At 45.2% G+C, this 19628-nt stretch overlaps 1 protein-coding gene across 2 annotated transcripts in view; it reads left to right on the top strand.

Annotated features, from left to right (window-relative positions):
* The first annotated feature begins 500 nt into the window (after positions 1-500).
* Positions 501-19628, top strand: part of LOC147435854 (copper-transporting ATPase PAA2, chloroplastic) — a 91870-nt gene continuing 72742 nt past the window's right edge. The window contains exons 1-2 of one of the 2 annotated variants that reach the window (XM_086488767.1): positions 501-1410; positions 8669-8746. In XM_086488767.1, coding sequence (XP_086344893.1) covers positions 732-1410; positions 8669-8746 — 757 coding nt within the window. In that variant the 5' untranslated portion in view covers positions 501-731. Of the gene's footprint in view, positions 1411-8665; positions 8747-19628 lie in introns of both variants that reach the window. The other variant, XM_086488766.1, reaches the window with a different exon arrangement.

Raw genomic sequence — 19628 nt, 5'->3', positions numbered from 1 at the left:
CATAATGTGGAGGGTTGATTCTTCATTATATCTGGATACAAATTCCTTACAATGAGAAATTGGATTTTGTAGGGATCTGTCAACTACCACAAATTATGGAGGCTTAGAACACCATAAATTGCATAATTAGTGGCTTCAGTTTGTTGAAATCAAACCCATTGTCCTAGTCTCTCTCTCAAAGGAGTCCGAGAGAGAGAGAGAGAGAGAGAGAGAGAGAGAGAGAGAGAGGAAGAAGAAGAAGAAGAAGAAGAAGAAGAAGAAGAGAGTTTTAACGTAGTAGGAAACTATCCCAAGAGACCTTAAAGATCTAGCCAACGAGGAGAGTTGAACTCAAGACCTCTTATTCAAGAGGGAAATGGCATAACCAATCTACCACACTTGGGTGAGAGAGAGAGAGAGAGAGAGAGAGAGATGGTCTTAATTTTGGGCATGACCCCAAAGCACACACATTGTACGCAAAATAATAAAGAGAAGGAGAATACGAAGAACAATCCCACACAGAAAAGCACGTGGGTTGCGGGAAGGTTTAGCCTTAGGAACCACAAAGTGAGTGGTACGCTAGGCTAGCAGTGAGCACGCAAGGTGAAAGTTGAAACAGAATCAATCTGCTACCGTCCACAAATTACGAACATTGAAACGAACCCAGTGTGGAGCTTCCATAGACTTGAGCCGACGTTCAGATGCTCTACAATTATCCATCTAGCTTGCAGCAGGGGTGAAGCTTTCAGCTCATGGCTTCCTTCAGATTATCAGATCATCACGATGCCCTTCTTGCCTCAGGAGGTCCTCATTCCCCTCAACTTCGACTACCATGGTGCTCTTTGCCGGCTCTTAAGCAGAAAACAAATAAATTCCCTCGAAAATCTGTCATCAGAACGTCGAAGGTGAGGCACAATGCTCACAGAAGTCTGGGAATTGCACGAGCAGTGAAAGCTGAGCTGCTACCATCAAATTTGAAGGAGAATGTAAAGCCCCAAGGTGAGCCAATTTCTGTTGTGCTAGATGTGGAGGGCATGATGTGTGGAGGATGTGTTGCCCGCGTCCGGAATGTGCTAAAAGCGCAGCCCAATGTGGGCGAAGTTGCTGTCAATATGATTACAGAGACTGCTGTTGTACGCACATCCCCTACATTGCGATCGCCATCATCAGCAACTGCTGATTTGGATAGTGTTGCATTTGCTGAGAGCTTGGCAGCTCGCCTTACAGATTGTGGCTTCCCTTCCAAGCAGAGAAAGGCTTCCCATGACAGCAGTTCCCAGAGTAAGATTGCAGATTTGACAAAGAAAAGGGAAGCGTCATTAGTGAAAAGTACTGGACGAGTTGCCTTTGCTTGGACCCTTGTCGCACTCTGCTGTGGGACGCATGCTACACATTGGCTGCATACCCTCGGGTTTCATGGTGCTGCTCATGGTAAATTTTTACCGAACTTACAACCTTTTCGCTCTTGTCTTGATTGCATGTTGGGCTTCTTTGTTGTGGTTGCGGTATCACATGCATAAAGATTTCATGCTAGGGAAGAATAGCTATATCTCTAGGTAGTCCATACTTGTATGTTTCCTATGCCTACACAATTTTTGTATTCTATTCATGTGTATATCTCTCTCTTGGAAGGTTGGGCTAGTCTCTGCAGTTTTCGTGGGGTTTCAAGAGATAGTCAAGGCGTTTGTTAGAGAGATTAGATAGATTTTACATTGGCTCTTAGGCAGCATCTCATGGTGGGACGATTACAATTGGCTTTCTAAAGTGCTATTTGATATTTCCAAGTTTCTTTGCATTTGAGATTCCAGATAATTTCTATGCTTAGATGAGGATTACGCATTCCTGACTTGGTGTTGCAGTTTGCTCTTTTGTATTGGAAAGTATTCGGTCATTCACTAGCTCCACAGATCCATTGACTCATTTGGTCGCATGCATTATTACGCCATCTCAGCTTGTAGACAGGTGGCTGGGATGCGATGTCATGCTCTGTTTCACAGAGAGAGGGAGGCATAGGATTGGCTGGGATGCATATGTAGACAACTTGAGGTGTTTCTAAGCGAGGGATTCTTGTGGGCATAGTTGCCAAGAAACTTGTTTCTTCAATCAAGGAAACTTACAAAACATTTCAAATGTTTCGAAACTTCTCTTGAACATTTCAAAGACGAATACTTTTTTAATGTTTTAAGTCACATTGTCTTGTTCATATTTACTCTGATTGAAGTTTCCAATTTCAAGGCGAGTTTTTGAATTTTTGGTCTTTTAATGTTGATTTGTGTATACACGTGTTATGAATGTAAGCTGTAAGCATACGAAAGCTGTTGTATATTTATCAAAGGATAGAGTTTTTGTTGCTAAATTGGCTTTATTTGACAGAAAAATAATTCTAAATGAATTATTGGATTTATAAGTGAAAGGGTTTTCTCGCTTGGAACACCAAGAAAAAATTAATTCTAAATGAATTATTGGAATTTTACGTGAGAGGGTTTTTCTCAATGGAGACATCCGAGTACATAGTATTTTTAGTGCGTCATTCAGAGTAATGACGGGAGCACTATGAAAGGGATTATCTGTAAGGCCACCAGGAATGGGTACTTCTGATGCGTCACATCGGATGGGTGATAGGGAGCATCGGGAAGAAGTATTCGACCATCCGGGAACGGACATCTCTGATGCGTAAGTAGCATGGGTCACATAGAGCATTGTGATCGAGATTGTACCGTAAGTTCGGTAGGAAAGGACTAGGTGATGGGGATTCCTGATGCGTCACAAGGTGGGTGACGGGTGCATCGGAGAGGGGATATCCATAGTCGAGAGGAAATTCCGAACTGTGTTAGAATTGTTTAACAAGGAATGGGCAAGCACTTGAATGAAGGTGGGTTCAGAGGAAACTTTGAGGAAATACTATTGCTTTTTGAGAAAGCAGGTTGCTTTTCAGGAAAGCAGATGCTTTTCCGCTAGGAAGTCGATGTCTGCATTGCAACTGTGCATGTGATTGTATCGAGGGACGCTTGGGAAGTGTTGTGAAAGCATTGTTTTTAACTTATAAGGTTTTATTGAGATTTTGGGCAGGTTTATACCATTTTTAAAAGTGACCGGCCAGCCACTTAATAAGCGGGTAGCCACCTGAAAAATAAAGCAGCAAAAACAAGCCAGCGACTTTTCTCTCTCTCTTTCTGGCAGAAGAGCAAAAAAAGAAAAAAACCCCAGCCACGACCTCTACGCTGGCAGCCAACACTCAGCTATTCTTGCCGTGGCCAAGGAGCTATAAAAGCATCACACACCCTCTCTCAGAGGAGGAGTTGCTAGCGTCAGCAAGAGAAGACTCTGCCGCGAGTAGACGCAAGAGATCGCGAGACTACGAAGCACAGAGATCGCTTTTCCCGTGCAAAGAGCGAGAGGTATCAATTGTGGATTCACCATATGAATTGTTGTCCTGAGCTTGTGTGTGTTTGCAGGTGTACTTCCTCTTCACGAGGGAGGAGGAGCAGAGGAAGGCATGAGCCTCTGCAGAAGAAAGCGCTCTGAGGAACTAGAGCCAGATCAGCCCAAGGGTTTCGTACCCAAGTTTGGGAAGTAGATCCATGGATCGGAGAGAGGTAGTCTCTTGAGTTGTGATCCGGTGTCACAAATGGGAGCGCATAACAATATAAAAATATACTCGGATAAATAGAATTTATCACTTAATACCGAAGCCAAAGGATATAGAGAGAAATAGATAGAGAGAGAGAGAGAGTGAGAAGATCGACACAGTACTTGGGACCAGAAGATGGGCTGGTCCCCCCCCTTAAAGAGAATTCTTTATTAGGGAGAATCTTTTTACAAGCACAAGAACCGTAGAAAACCCCTCCGTTCTAATTCTCTGACTCGATGGTCGCTCCTTCGCGTAAGGGAAATCCGAGAGACGAGCTCTCAATCCTTTTTCCGTCTGTACTCAGAGTCGAGACTCCGCAGACAATTTTCGAATTCCGTTCTCAGAATTTCCAAGCGTAGGCCGAAGCCTTCTCGCTTCTCCTTCGCGATGAAGTACCTGCAAACACACACGCAAACAAGCGACAACAATTCGTATGGCGAATCCACAATAGATACCTGTCGCTCTTGCGCGGGAAAAGCGACTTCCGTGCCTCGTAGTATCGCGATCTCTTGCGTTATCTGGCGGCAGAGTCTTCTCTTGCTGGCGTTGGTAACCTCCTTTCAGTGAGGGCATGTGGTGCTTTTTTGTTTTTTTTTTTTTTGTTCAGTTCTACCCGAAATAGGGAGAGAGAATTCATTGGCTGGTCTTGTTGCTTTATTTTCTAAGTGGCTGCCCACTTATTAAGTGGACGGCCGGCATATTGTAAAAGTGGTCTGAACCTGCCCAAAAACTCAATAAAACCTTATAAGTTTAAAACAATGCTTTTCACAACACTTCCCAGGCGTCCCTGGATGCAACCACATGCACGAATGCAATGCAAACATAGATTCCTTGTGGGAAAGTGTCTGCTCTTCCCGAAAAACTCGTTAAAATATTCCGCTTTTTAAGAAAAGCTTCTCAGAACCCATCTTTATTCTTGTGCTTGCGTCTTTACGCGTATTCCTCTTTCCAGTTCGGATTTCCTCTCGACTATGGATATCCCCTTTTCGATGCACCCGTCACCCACCTTGTGACGCATCAGGAATACCCATCACCTAGTCCTTTCCTACCGAACTTACGGTACAATCTCCTTCACGATGCTCTATGTCACCCATCCTATGACGCATCAGAGATGTCCGTTCCCGGATGGTCGGATACTTCTTTACTGATGCTCCCCTGTCACCCATCCGTTGTGACGCATCAGAAGTACCCGTTCCTGGTGGCCTTACAGATATTCCCGTTCTCAGTGCTCCCGTCATTACTTTCAATGACGCACTAGGAATACTCTGTACTCGGATGTCTCCAGTGAGAAAAACTCTCTCACTTAAAATTCCAATAATTCATTTAGATTATTTTTCCTGGTGTTCCAAGCGAGAAACCCCTCTCACTTATAAATCCAATAATTCATTTAGAATTATTTTTCTGTCAGATAAAGCCAATTACCAACATCCGGAAGTGGGGATTCCCAAGTAGGGGCTCCGTGTCTGGGAAAGCAAAGTTGTTCTGCAGGAAGAGGACTCTGGGAACAGAGTCGGAAAAGAGTTGCAAGGATGCCATGCCCTGAGTCTGGAAGGTGAGATCTAGAGGCGAGAACCTTGATTCTCGAGGATTTGGAACAAGGAACGGAAGTTCCTTGGAATAGGGTTTTGCCCTAGGAATAGGAAGCCGAGGCTTCCAGGAACCATGAAGTCTTATTTTAGAACAAACGTGGTAATTTGTTTGGTTCAAGTGCTTGTATAGACTTCCCTACAGTAATGAAGATACTATTACAGAGGGGGGGGGGGGGGGGGGGGGGGGGGGGGGGCGGGACCAACCCATCTTCTGGTCCCCAGTACTGTGTCGATCTTCTCACTCTCTATTTCTCTCTTTATATCCTCTGGCTTCAGTAATAAGTGATAAATTCTATTTATCCGAGAATATTTTATATTGCTATGGGCTCCCGTTTGTGACAGTTTTCACCTCGATCTCTCTTTGTGGCTTGACATTTTTATGATGACAAAAATTTTCAAATCCAAGACCACCTTCAATTACTCGGATGATAAGGAAGGTAACTCTGCTTTGATACCAACGAAACTTGCCTTGACACACCATAGGATTATTATTGCCAATCAACACTTTGCATAAAAGATAAATACCAATCGTCGGTTAGAGCTTGAGAGAGAGGGACATATATACATATGTAGAGATATAGCATAGTAGATGTGTAAAGATATGGATATCTTGAAAGATGAGAGAGATTAGATAGTGAGAGAAGATTGAGAGTGACACACTACTGACCCGGAACGGTTGGGCCCCTTCACAAGAATATGTTTATTCCTCCATAATTACAAGTGTATAGGCTGAAAATTCAGCATGGAATCACCATCAAACAAGAAAACAATCTTGTTGGTTTCCCCTCGCATGTGTTGCCCTTACAAGCACATACAAGAGCTGGAGAAACTCACCCATCTATATGCCATCCCAAAGGCCTTCCAATGGGTCACACAACTGGTTGTCTTCTCTTGCGTGTCGAAATGCGCATGGGTGATGTCCTTTGATGAAGAAAAATTCAGCATTGGCTTCCTCATGCATTCTCCTTCATGCGATCACTTCGGTAGCACCTTCCCAATAGCTTACTTCCTCACATAAGCTTTAATGTGTGTGTGTATGAGAATGAGAGAGAGAGAGAGAGAGAGAGAGAGAGAGAGAGAGAGAGAGAGAGAGAGAGAGAGAGAGAGAGAGAGAGAGAGAGGGCAATGGTGATGGTAGTGTAGAGGCTTCTTGGGCTGAGATTTAGAGAGTAATTTCAGCAAAGAGTGATACTCGATGAGGGAAAAGGTGCTGTTTCTGTAGATGAACTTTCATCTTGAGTAAGGAGGTTATGTGGTAGCATTACCACAAGTGTCTTCCCACTTGTCTAAAAAGTTAAATTGTCGTTGACAGAAGTCCCTACATGTCTCAATTGTCGTGGCAGAAGTGTCTTGCCTTTTGTTAGAAAGGTGAATTGTATGTGACAAGTGTCCTTATACAGGTCTCAACTTTTGGAGAACTCCTTTTAGATTCTTCTAGCCCTTGACTAGAAGCTTCTAGAACATTCTCAGCGGAAAACCGATAACAAAAATTCAATATGGGAATCAACTGAAAGCTCTTTCCGAGTAGAATATCTAATGCTTAAGAGTTTTCAAAACGACACTCAATGCAAGTCATCATGCATGTTTTACTGTGTCTGTGCCTAAGGTAGATTACATCCATTTCATACACTGGTATCCATCTATATCTCTCTTCCAATAAGGTAAGGTGGTACAGTCCATGCTTTTTAAACATGTCAATGGCCATTCATACTTTCCCACTCAGGGATAGAAGTATGTCTAATCAATTATGGTTCCGTAAGCACAAGAATACATGTTCAAATATGTAGTCTTTCAATCGAAAAGACAACCTATGTAATCTTTCTTTGATTGATGGGTTTATATGCGAAGGTTGGTGACAAGAGAGACATGGACGGAGAGCTTTGTCATGGAGTTTGTGGTTCAACATACTCTGAGAGCTCTTCAGTCATGGGCCGGTTGCATTCCTCCATTTCTTGTAACTGAATTTTACACAGTGCATGGGAGTAGTAATGTGGATAGATATAGAGAGTTGCTATTGTTTGCCGATCTTTTTTTTCATGGATCATATGTGATAGTTTCTCACACCATGTGAGTTTGGTTAGAATCGGTTGCTATTCAAGTGTTGTGTTGTACCTGGGACTATTGCTTCTCTTGGTACTTTGCTGCTTGGGCTTTTAGTCTAGGATACCTCCTTCGACCTCTAGCTCTTGATTCTGATGCTCTTCCATTGGTTATTGCTCAATACCTGGGGCCAAGCGACCTCGCTGTTAGTTAGATGCATGGTTTTGTGATTCATAGTTGCCTTTTGATCCATTACTTTGTCGTTGTCAGTTGCCATCTTTGCTACTTGATATGGATTTACACATTGTTACATGGAATGCCAATAGTTTGCATTACACCAGTATCATTGGCCGGAAGCAGAATTTACTTGACGAGATTTGCACACTTATGTACAAAGAGATGTGGATGTGCTTCTTGTATAGGAACACAAGATGTGCAGTGCCAGCTATTGCCGATGTGGCAAGCTCTTGCACGGTGCCTCTCATACATTCTGGCAGAGTACGGTTTTGATTATCAGTCTAGTGGTGGTGTATGTATATCTATTGTAGGTATATCTGATGGATTGCGTTGGCGACCTTGTGCACGTTATGATGGCACTTTAGTTCCGGGTAGAGCTATTTGGATTCTTTATAGGTCGAGGATGCTTTGGTAGGAATTTTATGTAAGTACCTCCTACTAAAGCTCGTGCGAGGGATTCTTTTTGGCAATAGATGTGGATGTATTACCTACCATGAACTCATGGGTTGTTTGGGGTGATTTTAACAATGTTGAGAATGCAGATGATTGGCGGGTAGTTGTGTCTCATGCCCTACCTTCTATTGCTTGCTCTGAGGGAGGCACTTGGGATAGATTTCTCTTTGCAGTCTCTGGTGTGGATGCATGGAGATTATACAAGCTAGCAGGCAATGCCCGATGTCCGAGCTCTAGCCATTGCAAATGTTCCTTCTCCTTTTCATTGCTGGTGGCCTTTGTGATTTAGGTTTTTGATATGCAGTAGTGGAGTTTGTTTTCGGTGGAATTGCGTATCTTTCAGAGGCTGTATCATCCTCTCTCCACTTAGCTTGCTAGGTTACTTTTTACTCTCTTGCCATCAGTTTTGAATGTTGCCATGTGGCTAGTTGCATCCAGTTTTTACAGTTTCTAGATTGTCACCTTCGGGCTTGCTTTGTAATCAGTGATGTACTTGCCCTCAGAATCGGCACCATTTGGTCATTCTAAGGGATTTTTCAACTAATAATTTTTTTTAAATATAATAATAATAATAATAAAAATAAATAAATATAAATATTATATATTTATATATATATATATATATATATATATATATATAGAGAGAGAGAGAGAGAGAGAGAGAGAGAGAGAGAGAGAGAGAGAGAGAGACTCAAAGATACACGATGAGGGTCTAATTCTTGTTATTTGATATTAGCAGGCTCACTAGCGGGTTTTCTTCATAATCCAGCTATCAAGGGTGCAATTGCTTTGACAACTCTTCTTGGACCAGCCAGAGGTTAGTAGTAATTTGTCTTGAAACACTTGATGACGTTTTGGAATTGAATTTTGAGTAACTTCTTTTATGATCATTGCGCCGAGTTTAAGCAAGTGGGTTTTACAAGGAGAGAACATATGTCTTCAGTTTCAAATCTTGTTTTTAGGAGCCTAGCATATTGTAGGAGAAATTCCTTGTGTTTATATAGTCCTGTTAGCGTGATTAAGTCATAATTTGGGCAATAAAAGGATACAAAGTTAAATTTTGGTGATGTTTTTAATATATTATATAGCTTTTTGTATCCATATGCTTGGAGTTGCTAAAAACATGTTAAGGTTTTGGGTGTGAACATTGGGACATACTTATTTTTTTCATATTTTGTGGTCTTTGAGAATCTTGTTGCTCTTTGATAATCATTAAAATTTACATTCTATTTGCGTACTTGATGTCAATTTCGACGTGCAAAGTAGAATTGTTGCATGTTTTATGTTCCATTCGTTCATATTAATAAGCTAAGGGATGAACTTGTTAGAGTATTCAGCATGGCATGCTTGTGTGGCTAGTGTGTCTCTCGGGATGGCCACCCACTGCATAGCATTCAGGCTACTTCTTTGTCTGGCCGGCTGCCGGTCTTATCTCCAGTGCCCACTTTATTTAAAGGGTGATCCCCATTCATTTTGGTTGGATGATTTGCCCTCTGACCCTTACATATGCAAGGTACATGGGAGGCTATAGGTACACACTAGGCTCATCTTATTGGCTCCCAGCTTTTTCTGCAATAGAGGGTGGGGTGCCTACGTGTAGCCACGTTTTGTCGCGAAGAAGGGGCGTCACTTGTACCTTTACCTAAAATTGTAGCGTTCTCATCTCTTGTGCCTAGCGCTTGCATTTAGATGCAATTTTATTGTTGGAAACCCCCTCAGATCTCCTAGTGTTTTTGCAGACATGCCTATGACTAGCGCTTGCCAAAATCTTCTTTTCTAACCAAACATAGCTTAAAGTTCTCTCCCGGTTTTACTTTCCGTTGCAAGGCTTGTGTCACACATAACTTGGCCCCAGACAACAAGTAACCGTCTTTGAGAGTGTATTTGGAAAGTGTCTCCTCATTCTGCAATCTATCAAAGTCCACCGCAAAGTCTGGATGTGAAGCATACTGCTCCTACATATCCTTGAAATCATGATGAAAAATGTTGTGACCTTGGAAATCTTTGGCTTGTGAGACAATGCATATGCACAACCACATTCTTCTTGTGTTCAACATGGACAATTTGAAAGTCAAAGTGATTTCATTTGCTTGTGGGACAACTTTGGTTGTGAAAAGAAATATCGTAGTCTTTGATGATAAGTGTGCAATGCAAAGTGTGCACTAAGCAATTAGTGCTTCCAAGAATTCAAAGCATTTGCCATCACATTTGCTTGTGGGCCAACTTTGGTTGTGACAAGAACTGTTGTAGACTTTGATATGTGTGCAATGTAAAGTCTACACCAAGCAAGTAATGCTTCCAAGACTTGTTCACAGGGAGGGCTTGGGATCATTGACCCAGCATAGCAGAGCAGAGCCCTTCTAGGGAAGTTCATCATGAGAGGACTTCTTCCAGGTGAGGAGCCTTGGAAGGAGTTCTTGCTACAACGGCTTCGTGCTAGGGTGCCTCAGGTAGGAGGCCCCTAGCAACCTTCGACCAGATGGATCTTCACAGAGATGCGCAGAGTTGGTTTGAGCAGGAGACTGGAGGTCCGCTTTGCTGTGAGTTTACTTCGATCTTGGGAGCTCTTGCGGCGAGGCCTAGAGCAGAGACAGCCTACTTGTACGGAGGAGCGCTTACGGCAGCCCCTTGTCTGGAACCCCATGGTTAGCACTCAGAGAGGCCACTTGGTTGGTAGTCGGCCTCATGTTTCCTAGGGTCCCATGGCAGTGGGTCCAACGCGCTCTCTAGGTGACTGGTTAGAGTTCATTGGCTTGTCAGAGGAGGTGCAGGGGTTCCAGCTACAGGGCATGAGAGGGGTGCAGAGCATGTGCCAGGACATCTCAGAGGCAGTTCCAGCTGAGTGGCTTACGCCTCTCGAGCCAGTAGCACCTAGGTGGATGGGAGCCTTCACACAACTGGAGGTTCTCATCAGTCAGGGCCTGCTCAGAGACTGTTCCATCCCTTCTCTTCGAGCTTCAGGGTGGGGGATGCCTACAGCGAGTTGCAGTAGAGGCCTCGCAGGTGGCAGAGTCAGAGTTACCCGGAACGTGGAACGGGAACGGCGACGGGCCTCCCTGCGGAACGAGGGAACGGGAATGGGCCCGGAACGGGAACGGCGCAGAACGGGAGGCTAAAAAAACACCCAAATATTGTTTTTTTTAGCGTTATGTGTTTTAATACAAGTAGTACTAGAGTCCTTTGACTCTAATACCCACAAAAAACATGATTTGAAGACCATTCAACCTTATTATGACTTGATTGGGATGTGCAGCGCCCAGAGTACATAGCACATATACAACATTGAGCAAACACAATGCCCATACACAATGCTCTCAAATAATTGCAAGAGTAGTAGTCTGAGATAACACTTTGGAATTAATTATGGCTAACAAGCCTCAAGGGCCGCCAAGGTGCTACAAAAATTTTAAAAACCAAAGGGGGGCAAACCAATGACCACAATACCAAAAGACTGAAGGTGACAAATACCATAGAGATGCTAGTAGCTACAAATGGCAAAGAGGGCAAGGCTCAAGCAGCCATACAAAAAGGTAAGGATAAATGGCAAAGACTCAACACTCAAGAGCCACTAGCCTGAGAGGCCTCCCAATCCGTAGTAGCCGGCTATAAATCATGCACATCCTCCCATTCCTCATCATTGAGCTCTAGGCCCGGCTCGATCTCAGCCACGGATGAAGTACCCGGTGTTGGTGGATGTGCATCTCCCCCGCATCTCTCTGTACTGTCTCAATTGATCTCTGACAATGCGTCGCCCATCTCTGTCTTGAACCATCTTGTTTAAGATCTCTGTAAATTGGTTCATGACTTCCCTATCTGGCTCTTGCCCTGCACCTTGGAACTCTGGATCCACCATGTACGTTGCCCTGTGTAAAGGAGAGGCATATGAATTCCACCTCGAGCTGCAAAGCGCATGGATCTCCTCATATCACTCTGCGTTCGGCTCAAGCTGTGCAAGCTGCTCAATCATGCGGTCCATTGCCTCATAAATCTTGCCAATCAAGGATCCATGCCATCCAGAACTCGAAGCAAATGAACCACCGGTTTTACGTGTGCGTCTAGACTCTTGAGCTCCTTCCAGAACTCAAGATTCTTTGCCTTATCCTTGCACAAAATCCTTGCAACTGTCTTTGCATAGGGAGAGGTGGTAAACTCATCACTGATGAAGACCTGTCGAACCGCACTTTGACATTCAGACAGCCTGCGCACAAGAAGAAAGTTGAATGCGAAGCGGGTGTCTGAATACTTTAGAAGCACTTTGCCGCACGACCTCTCTTGAGGTACTCACTCCGAACCAAGTTGTGATTGTTGATGAAAGTAACAATCTTCACTGCATCAGCAATGACTGGAGCGATCCAGTCTAGCTTGCCGATGTCTTTTAGAAGATTGTTCAAGCAGTGTGCCATGCAAAAGCACACTGTTAACATGCGGATAGTGGCCCTCTATAATAGCTGCTGTTGCCCTGTTTAATGCCTCCCCATCTGTGACAAAGGCCACCACGTGTTGCTCGCCGATTGTTTCTATGGCCGTTGTCCACTCTGCAGAGAGGACATCGGCGGACTTGCCACATCTCTCCACTCGAGTTTGCGACGAGACCATGGATAGATCTCTTCCTTGTATCGCTCCACTCGTCGGCAATGAGGGAAACACCATGTTTTGCCCAAAGACGCTGAATATTGAGGGTTGCTTGCTCCACGATAGCCTTCTCTCGATCGAGCAAAGTGGTTCGGAGAGCCTCTGAAGATGGCGGCACATAGCCGGTGCCATACTCTCCTATCCGTTGCACCATGACTTTCCAATACTCTGACCTATTTCGATCAAACATAGAAGAGGTTAGTATCAAAAAGGTGGAAACGACGATAACGGAAGAAATGAGAGAGAAGATTGATAAATCATAAAACAATGAACATACCTTGCTGCGACAAATGGGATTTGGTTGTGATAGAAGAATCGGGCCCTGGCCGTAGCCACCTCGTCCTTCTTCTTTGGGTCCCAAGAGGTGGCAAGGGTCCTTTGGCGACGAATTGGACCTTGTGAAGATGCACCAACACCTACACCGGGTAGAGAAGGGAAAATGAGGGTCTTTGGATCAATACCTTTGCGTGCGGCCTTGGCTTTATGGTTGAATTGCCGATCCTTTTCCTCGAGCTCCTTCCTCTTCTCGATGGTTACGTTGGTGCAAAATCTCACCTCATGTCCCGGCACTCGAAGAAAGTGTGCCCTCACTTTGTCATGCCCCCCTTTCCGCGTGTATGAGCATAGCTTGCATGCCCATGCATGAGAACCTCCTGCCGCCGACAAGGTGCCCTCCGAGGTCACTTCATCCCACCACGACCATTCCTTCGCCTTTTGAGTGTTGCCCGCATGAACGGAGGGGGTTGTACGAGAAGAAGAGGCCATGGATTATCCGTGAGAGAGAGAGAGAGAGCTTGAGAGAGGGCTTGAGAGAGAGAGGCTTGAGCCTTGAGCAATGAGAAGTTGAAACTTGAGATAGAGAGATTGAGAGAGAGGCTTCACCTCTTGAAAGTTGAGACCGAGAGAAGAAAAGCTTGAAAGTTGAGCCTTGAGCCTTGAGGGTTAGCCCAAGAGAGAGAGAGAGGTGGAGAGCTTGAGGCTTGAGCCTTCAACCTTGAGCCTTGAGGGTTAGCCCAAGAGAGAGAGAGAGGCGGAGAGCTTGGCCTTCAACCTTGATGCATTTGTGAAGAATGGGGGTAGAAGGGGCTATTATATAAGCTATGGAGGTGGGCACTGTAAGTGGACGTTGCTGCCCCAAACAGTCAAACTTTTTTAAAACTAAAAAAAACAGCTGTTGGATGCCGTTCCGGCCGTTCCTGCCATGCCGTTCCGGTCACAGGGTGCCTGCCGGAACGTCCGTCCGTTCCGAAACGTTCCCTTCACTCCCAGCCGGCCGGAACGCCGTTCCGGCGTTCCAAGGCCTCTAGACTCCGTTCACTGGTAACTCTGGGCACATTGCTGTTTTCAGAGGATCCGAGTAGTGGGCATCTGTGGGAGGATTTGTGTCATAGATCCTGACCCAGCAGCTCTTGAGACTGGACACTGGAGGCTGTGTGCTTGGGAGTGTTGTCCACTGGCACGAGTACAGTGGGATCCTGGTGAGTGGCTCTGGAGGGACCTCTTCTCTTCTGCAGACCACCCAGGTGTCCCGTTCTTTCAGTACACTGTTCGATTGGGACGTCATATACTAGTAGCACAGAGAGAGGCCTGCCCTGTTGCATCACCTCATTGGCAGGAGGAGGGTCTCACAGCAGAGTTGTTGGCAGCCTTCTGGGAGAGGTTGTGGGACTCTAGACAGTCGAGATGAGTCACCTTGTTTCAGTGGCTGGTCGCACACAGAGCTACAGCAGTAGGGAGCTGGCTAGTGCATAGTGGTCTCTCGGACGCATGTGCAACTTGTGACCATCTTGTGGAGAGTCAGCGTCACTGTCTTTGGGACTATCTCTCTGCCCAGCAGGTGTGGCTACTTGTTCTTCGGCTGATGCCTGCTCTCTCCATGGCTCGACAATACACTTGGGGGAGCAGCGGCTTGGTACACACTCACGGGCCCAGCACTTCAGTTTGAGCTATCTTCCACCAGCAGGATGATAGTGATGCAGGTGGGGCGACCTACACTCTAGCCTGCTACTACAGAGCTTACTCCACAGGAGTGGTGCAGTGAGAGAGAGGAGTGTTGGGAGCTCATCAATGGCCTGACACTCTGGTTCATCTGGCGGGCCCGTTGCTTTCGCATCTTTGAGGCTTGCCCTGTGCCACCAGCAGAGATTTTTTGCGATTTTTGGCTAGAGCGGATCCATACTCTCAGAGGACAGCTTGAGGGACTACAGGGCAGCTCCGACCGCATGCGGGAGCGCAGAGAGGCTTTCCTTCGACTGTGGCGTCCTGGGCCTTTTTACACCATGGTCCGGGGTGTACTCCGATGGCACTACCGACCACCTGTGTGGCTTTTCCCTCCCCCCATTTCTTGATTTAGCCCCCTTGTACATATGCTGGTTTTTTCATTGGGAGAGTCTCCCATCATGGTTGTTGTAGCCCTCTCTTGAAGAGGTGGTTGTAGCCCTATGGGCAGTTTTCAGTAACTAATAGAAGGATCTTTTTCTTGAAAAAAAAAAAAAGTAATGCTTCCAAGAACTCAAAGCATGGATGACCGCCAAGAGCTCTCAACCCTTCTGACTTCAAGAGAATACGACTCTCATGAGCTACCACATGGCCACATTGCATCAACACTCAAAAGGCATCTGCAAGTCTGGTTGTACCTAAACATTTCTTGTGGTCAACTTCTCCTTTAACTGCCAAATGCCGTGATCTGAGACTGAATGGAATTCCTTTCTTCGTAAGGGTGTGCAACGGTGAAGTAATTTTTGGAAATTGTCTGATAAACCTTGTCTAATAAGAACATAGCCCCAATAAGCTCCTCACTTTATGCACATTCCTCAAAGGTAGCCAAGTGCAAATAGCCTCTACCTTGTTGGATCCATACAAACACCCTCAAGCGACACTATGCCTTGAGAAGTGTATCTTCCGCATAAAGAACTTTATCTTCTTGCTGTTGATGACAAGTCTGTACTCTCGCAATGCTCTAAGCACCGGTGCTAGATGCTCTCAATGCTTGGCCTTGTACTAGGAGAAAACATCAATAATGAATGTGCTCAGATACCTGTCTATGCCCTGGAAATATTTGGGCCATCATCCCTATTCAATGTTGTGGGAGCATTGGTAAGCTCGAACGGCATCACCAAAAATTTATATTATCCAAAGCAAGTCCTGAACGCAGTTTGTGTACTTCTCCAAGAATACCCTAATCTAATGGTATCCACTCTTCACATCGATCCTACTGAAGCAAGTAGAACTGTGCAATGGGTCAAGAACATCATCAATCTTGGGTATTGGAAACTTGTTCTTAATGGTGATCTTATCGGGAGACGTGCAGTCTATGCACATTCTCCAAGATTCGTCCTTCTGCACCAACACTCGTGAACAAAAGAGATGAACGCACCCTTAGTGTAAGGTGCAACGGAATGAATGTTGAACTTTGCTCAAGATGAGTGCTCCGAACTGTGCTCAAGGGTTCCTTTTACTTACGGAAGGGAGAGCCTTCCGTTCCTTTAGTGAGAGAGTGCAATGGACACAAACAAAGTGAATGGACACTGTGAATGGAAGTGCATGAGACTGAGAGATAGAGAAGAGAATATGACACCCGAGAAGTTGCAAACCCTCCTCCGAGGGCCCCACTCTCGTCGGCGAGAGTGGTCTACTATTGATTGCACAAACTGGTACAAACTGAATGCATGTGACTGATGCAAGTCTAGGCTAGATCAACGACGACGACGGGATGGCGAGACCGATTTAAGGGCTGAAATCTGACGCTTATGTACTGCTGTCCAAAAACGTTAATGGCTGAATTCTGCGGCTGATTTGCTACTGTACCAAAAATGCTACTGGCTGAAATTCACCGGGACAAAAAACGCTGATGGTTGCTGATCTCTGATGGCTGAAAACTGCTGGTCTTTATGGTGGTCAAGGCTGAAGTCTGCTGTTGCTTATCTACATGAAAATTGCCATGCAAAGGGGGCAACTTGTGGCGATGATGCTGGGAAAAGAAAACGCTAGGCCATGAGGTGGTATGGCGATGCAACTGGATCAAAACGCTAGGCTGAGGTCTTCTGGGCGATGAAGCTTGCTTGATGAAAAACGCTAGGGCCAGGGGAGTCTGCTTGGAGGGAAAACGCCACCAAGGGAGGTTCTTGCTGAGAAGTTGCCTGTTGAGCGATGGTGCTCCCGCTGCCTCTTCTGCCAATTAGTGCTAGTCTAGGTTTGCTTATATACAAACTTACTCAATTTGCCCTACCTACTTTCCAACAAAAGTCACTTAAAAATAATAAGTGAAAAATGTCAAAAATAGGGAATATAGGCTAAATACACTGGAAAATTTCCCTGAAGGATTCTGATGGGAATGCTTATGATCATACTGTGTGCAACTAGAGGATATGCATCTATACTAAGTGTCTGGTCATGCACGGTCTGCTCACAAAAGTGCCATATCACTTCTAAATCTAGACTGATTGGACTGATTGAACCCTTGTCATGCTGTAGCTTGTCCACGGACACATAGGGTTGGATGTGTCACGTGACATCCCCTCCTTTTCAAAGTGAGGTATTGGTACCGAACTGTATGGCGTCGAGGGAGATCGCCAATAGCATCCGGAATCCTGGAAGGGACTCTTTGCCGGCCCACTCTGATGTGTGGGTTGTGCGGTACTTGAACTTCATAAAGGTCTGCAGCGTTTGCTTCTTTGGGCCGCGCCGAAAGCGACACAAAGTCTTCTGTGGCTCCTTCGATGCTTCAACTTCGTCGAGAGTCATGCTTCTTTCTTCTTCAAGAATCTCCATGGCTGAAAATTCCTGAACCCATTTCCAACACAAAACCATGAACATACCTGTAAAGTGAGTGGAAAAAATCGATGAATGTACTCCGATCTTGACACGGAGACTTGGTCCTAGGAGCTCGCTGCTGCTGTTCCCCCCTCGCTGCGCCATCACCTTCCCCTTGTTTTGTGGCAAGAGCAATGCGCTCACGTTCCTAAGCAAGGCGCTCACGATCCTGAGCAAGGCGACTTGCTTCTTGTCTATCCATCATGGCCATCATTTGCTTGACTATTGCCTCCATAGCACTTGGTGGCGAAGATGGCGAAGGGGGAGGGTTGAAGAAATCATCTCCGGGTGGGGACGAGTCTTCGTCGCCTCTCTCATGCTCATCACTTGTATGTGAAGTATCCATTCCGCTTCAGGTGACGACCATGCACTATGATCTTGGGGTCTTAAGCTCGCGAGGAACTTGGTTTCTTGAGGGTCTTGAGGTTCTTGAGGTCCTTAATTCGTGAGAATCTTGGGTTCTTGAGGTTCTTGAGTCTTGAGGGTTTTGGGTTCTTGAGGTTCTTGAAGTTCTTGAGTCTTGAGGGTCTTGAGGTTTTCTTTCGCTTGCAAATCCCGTTGGAGAAGGATCTTCTCTTCACCCGAGCTCTACCCTTTTCTGCGGGCGCACCCCTTGGCGGCCTTGCGCTCACACCAAGGTTGCTTTTTCCCACCTCACGTCGATTGGCCGGCCGCTAAGTGCACGGTCCGCTCTCAATGAGTGAAAAGAGACACAAGGGGAGGCCGGACAAGCCCTTCTTTCTTGGGATTCCTGTCACTCTTCAACAAAACACGATTAGGGATCGCCACGCCCAAGTAAACTTGGGTTCGTGTGATTTGCAACAAGCAAAAAAAATTCTTGTGGTTCTTTCCTTGAGTAATGCAGGACACTTCCAAAGCTTTGATACCAATGTAAGGTGCATCGGAATGAATGTTGTATTTTCTCAAGATTAGTGATCTTTATTGCTCAAGGCTCCTTTTAGTTCTTAGGGAAAGAGAGAGCTTTCCGTCTTATGGAGAGTGCTATGATCACGAACAAAGTGAGTGGATATTGTGCGTGCAAGTGAATGAGACTGAGAGAAGGAGAGAGAAGAGATACGACACCGAGAGGTTGTAAAACCCTCCTTCGAAGGCCCCACTCTCGTCGGCGAGAGTGGTCTACTTTGATTGCACGAAGGTGTACAATGCGTATGTAATGGAATGATGCAATGGGACTATGCCGATGACGACGACGGTGATGACGAAGACAACTTGATGGCTGAAATCTGGGATCTTTTATCTGCTGATTTTCATGGTCTTCTTGGTGGCTGAATGTAACAGACTTGGACACTCCAAGTCAAAAATCAATCGCGACAGCACCAAATAACTACTTCAAAACAATTCACAGATCACAATAGATTTGCACTGGCCCAGCGGAGTTCCGTGCCTAGAGATATTGGCCCCAAAGACTGGCGCCCCTTTCGGTATTTCTTTTTATATTAATCAGTTCAAAGTACAAGAGAGTGGCTAGGGTTTCACTCTCAAACTCTGCCTCCAGATGCTCTGAGAAGTGAGGCCCTCACCACTAATTTAAAGGTTACAAGGGATGCCCAAAAGCAGAGCCCCAAAAGCTTTTAAAAATAAAAAGCATCAGTTCTCTCTCTCTCTTAGAGAGTCTCTTTTTTCTATAAAAAAAAAGCAAGTTCTCTCTCTTTCTCATGGCGTAGAGAAAAAGCAAGATTCGCGTCGCTCGTCATTATTATTATTATTATTTTTTAGTTTTTTTTCAGCCTCCGCGATTTTCAAAAATTAGGGTTTTTGGCAGAAATTAGGGTTTGCAAGAATTTTAGGGTTTTTGGCAGAAATTAGGGTTTGTGCTGTCCGCCACATCATCACTTTGTGACATACCCCCCTCTTGAAAGTATTGTAATCGACCGCGATTACGCCTGCAAAACCGACAAAAGCCATAAACCGTCTTAGCAGACAATGACTGTGTGTACCTACGTACTAGGAACACACATCTAGCACATGTACAAAATCGACAGTCACATCACCGGACATCACCAGACATCACAGGACATCACATGACATTCAACATTCATTCGGATCTTAGACCATGATTTATCGGCAATGTAGCTAGCAATCACATCTAGGTCCAATCGGGACCTCATCGATGTCCGATTGACTAACCCCTATTGCAACCGTGTCTATTCGAGATCAATCAGACCAAAATGCTACAGTCATTTCGGCTATCAGTTCCTGCACTCAAAAGAAGTCAAGAACAAATCAGTATCATT

This window comes from Adiantum capillus-veneris, chromosome 18 (genome assembly GCF_014529385.1).
Source record: "Adiantum capillus-veneris isolate H3 chromosome 18, ASM1452938v2, whole genome shotgun sequence".
NCBI classification, from domain to species: Eukaryota; Viridiplantae; Streptophyta; class Polypodiopsida; order Polypodiales; family Pteridaceae; genus Adiantum; species Adiantum capillus-veneris.
Note: the sequence above shows the minus strand (reverse complement) of the source record. Positions and strands in the feature narration are given on the sequence as shown.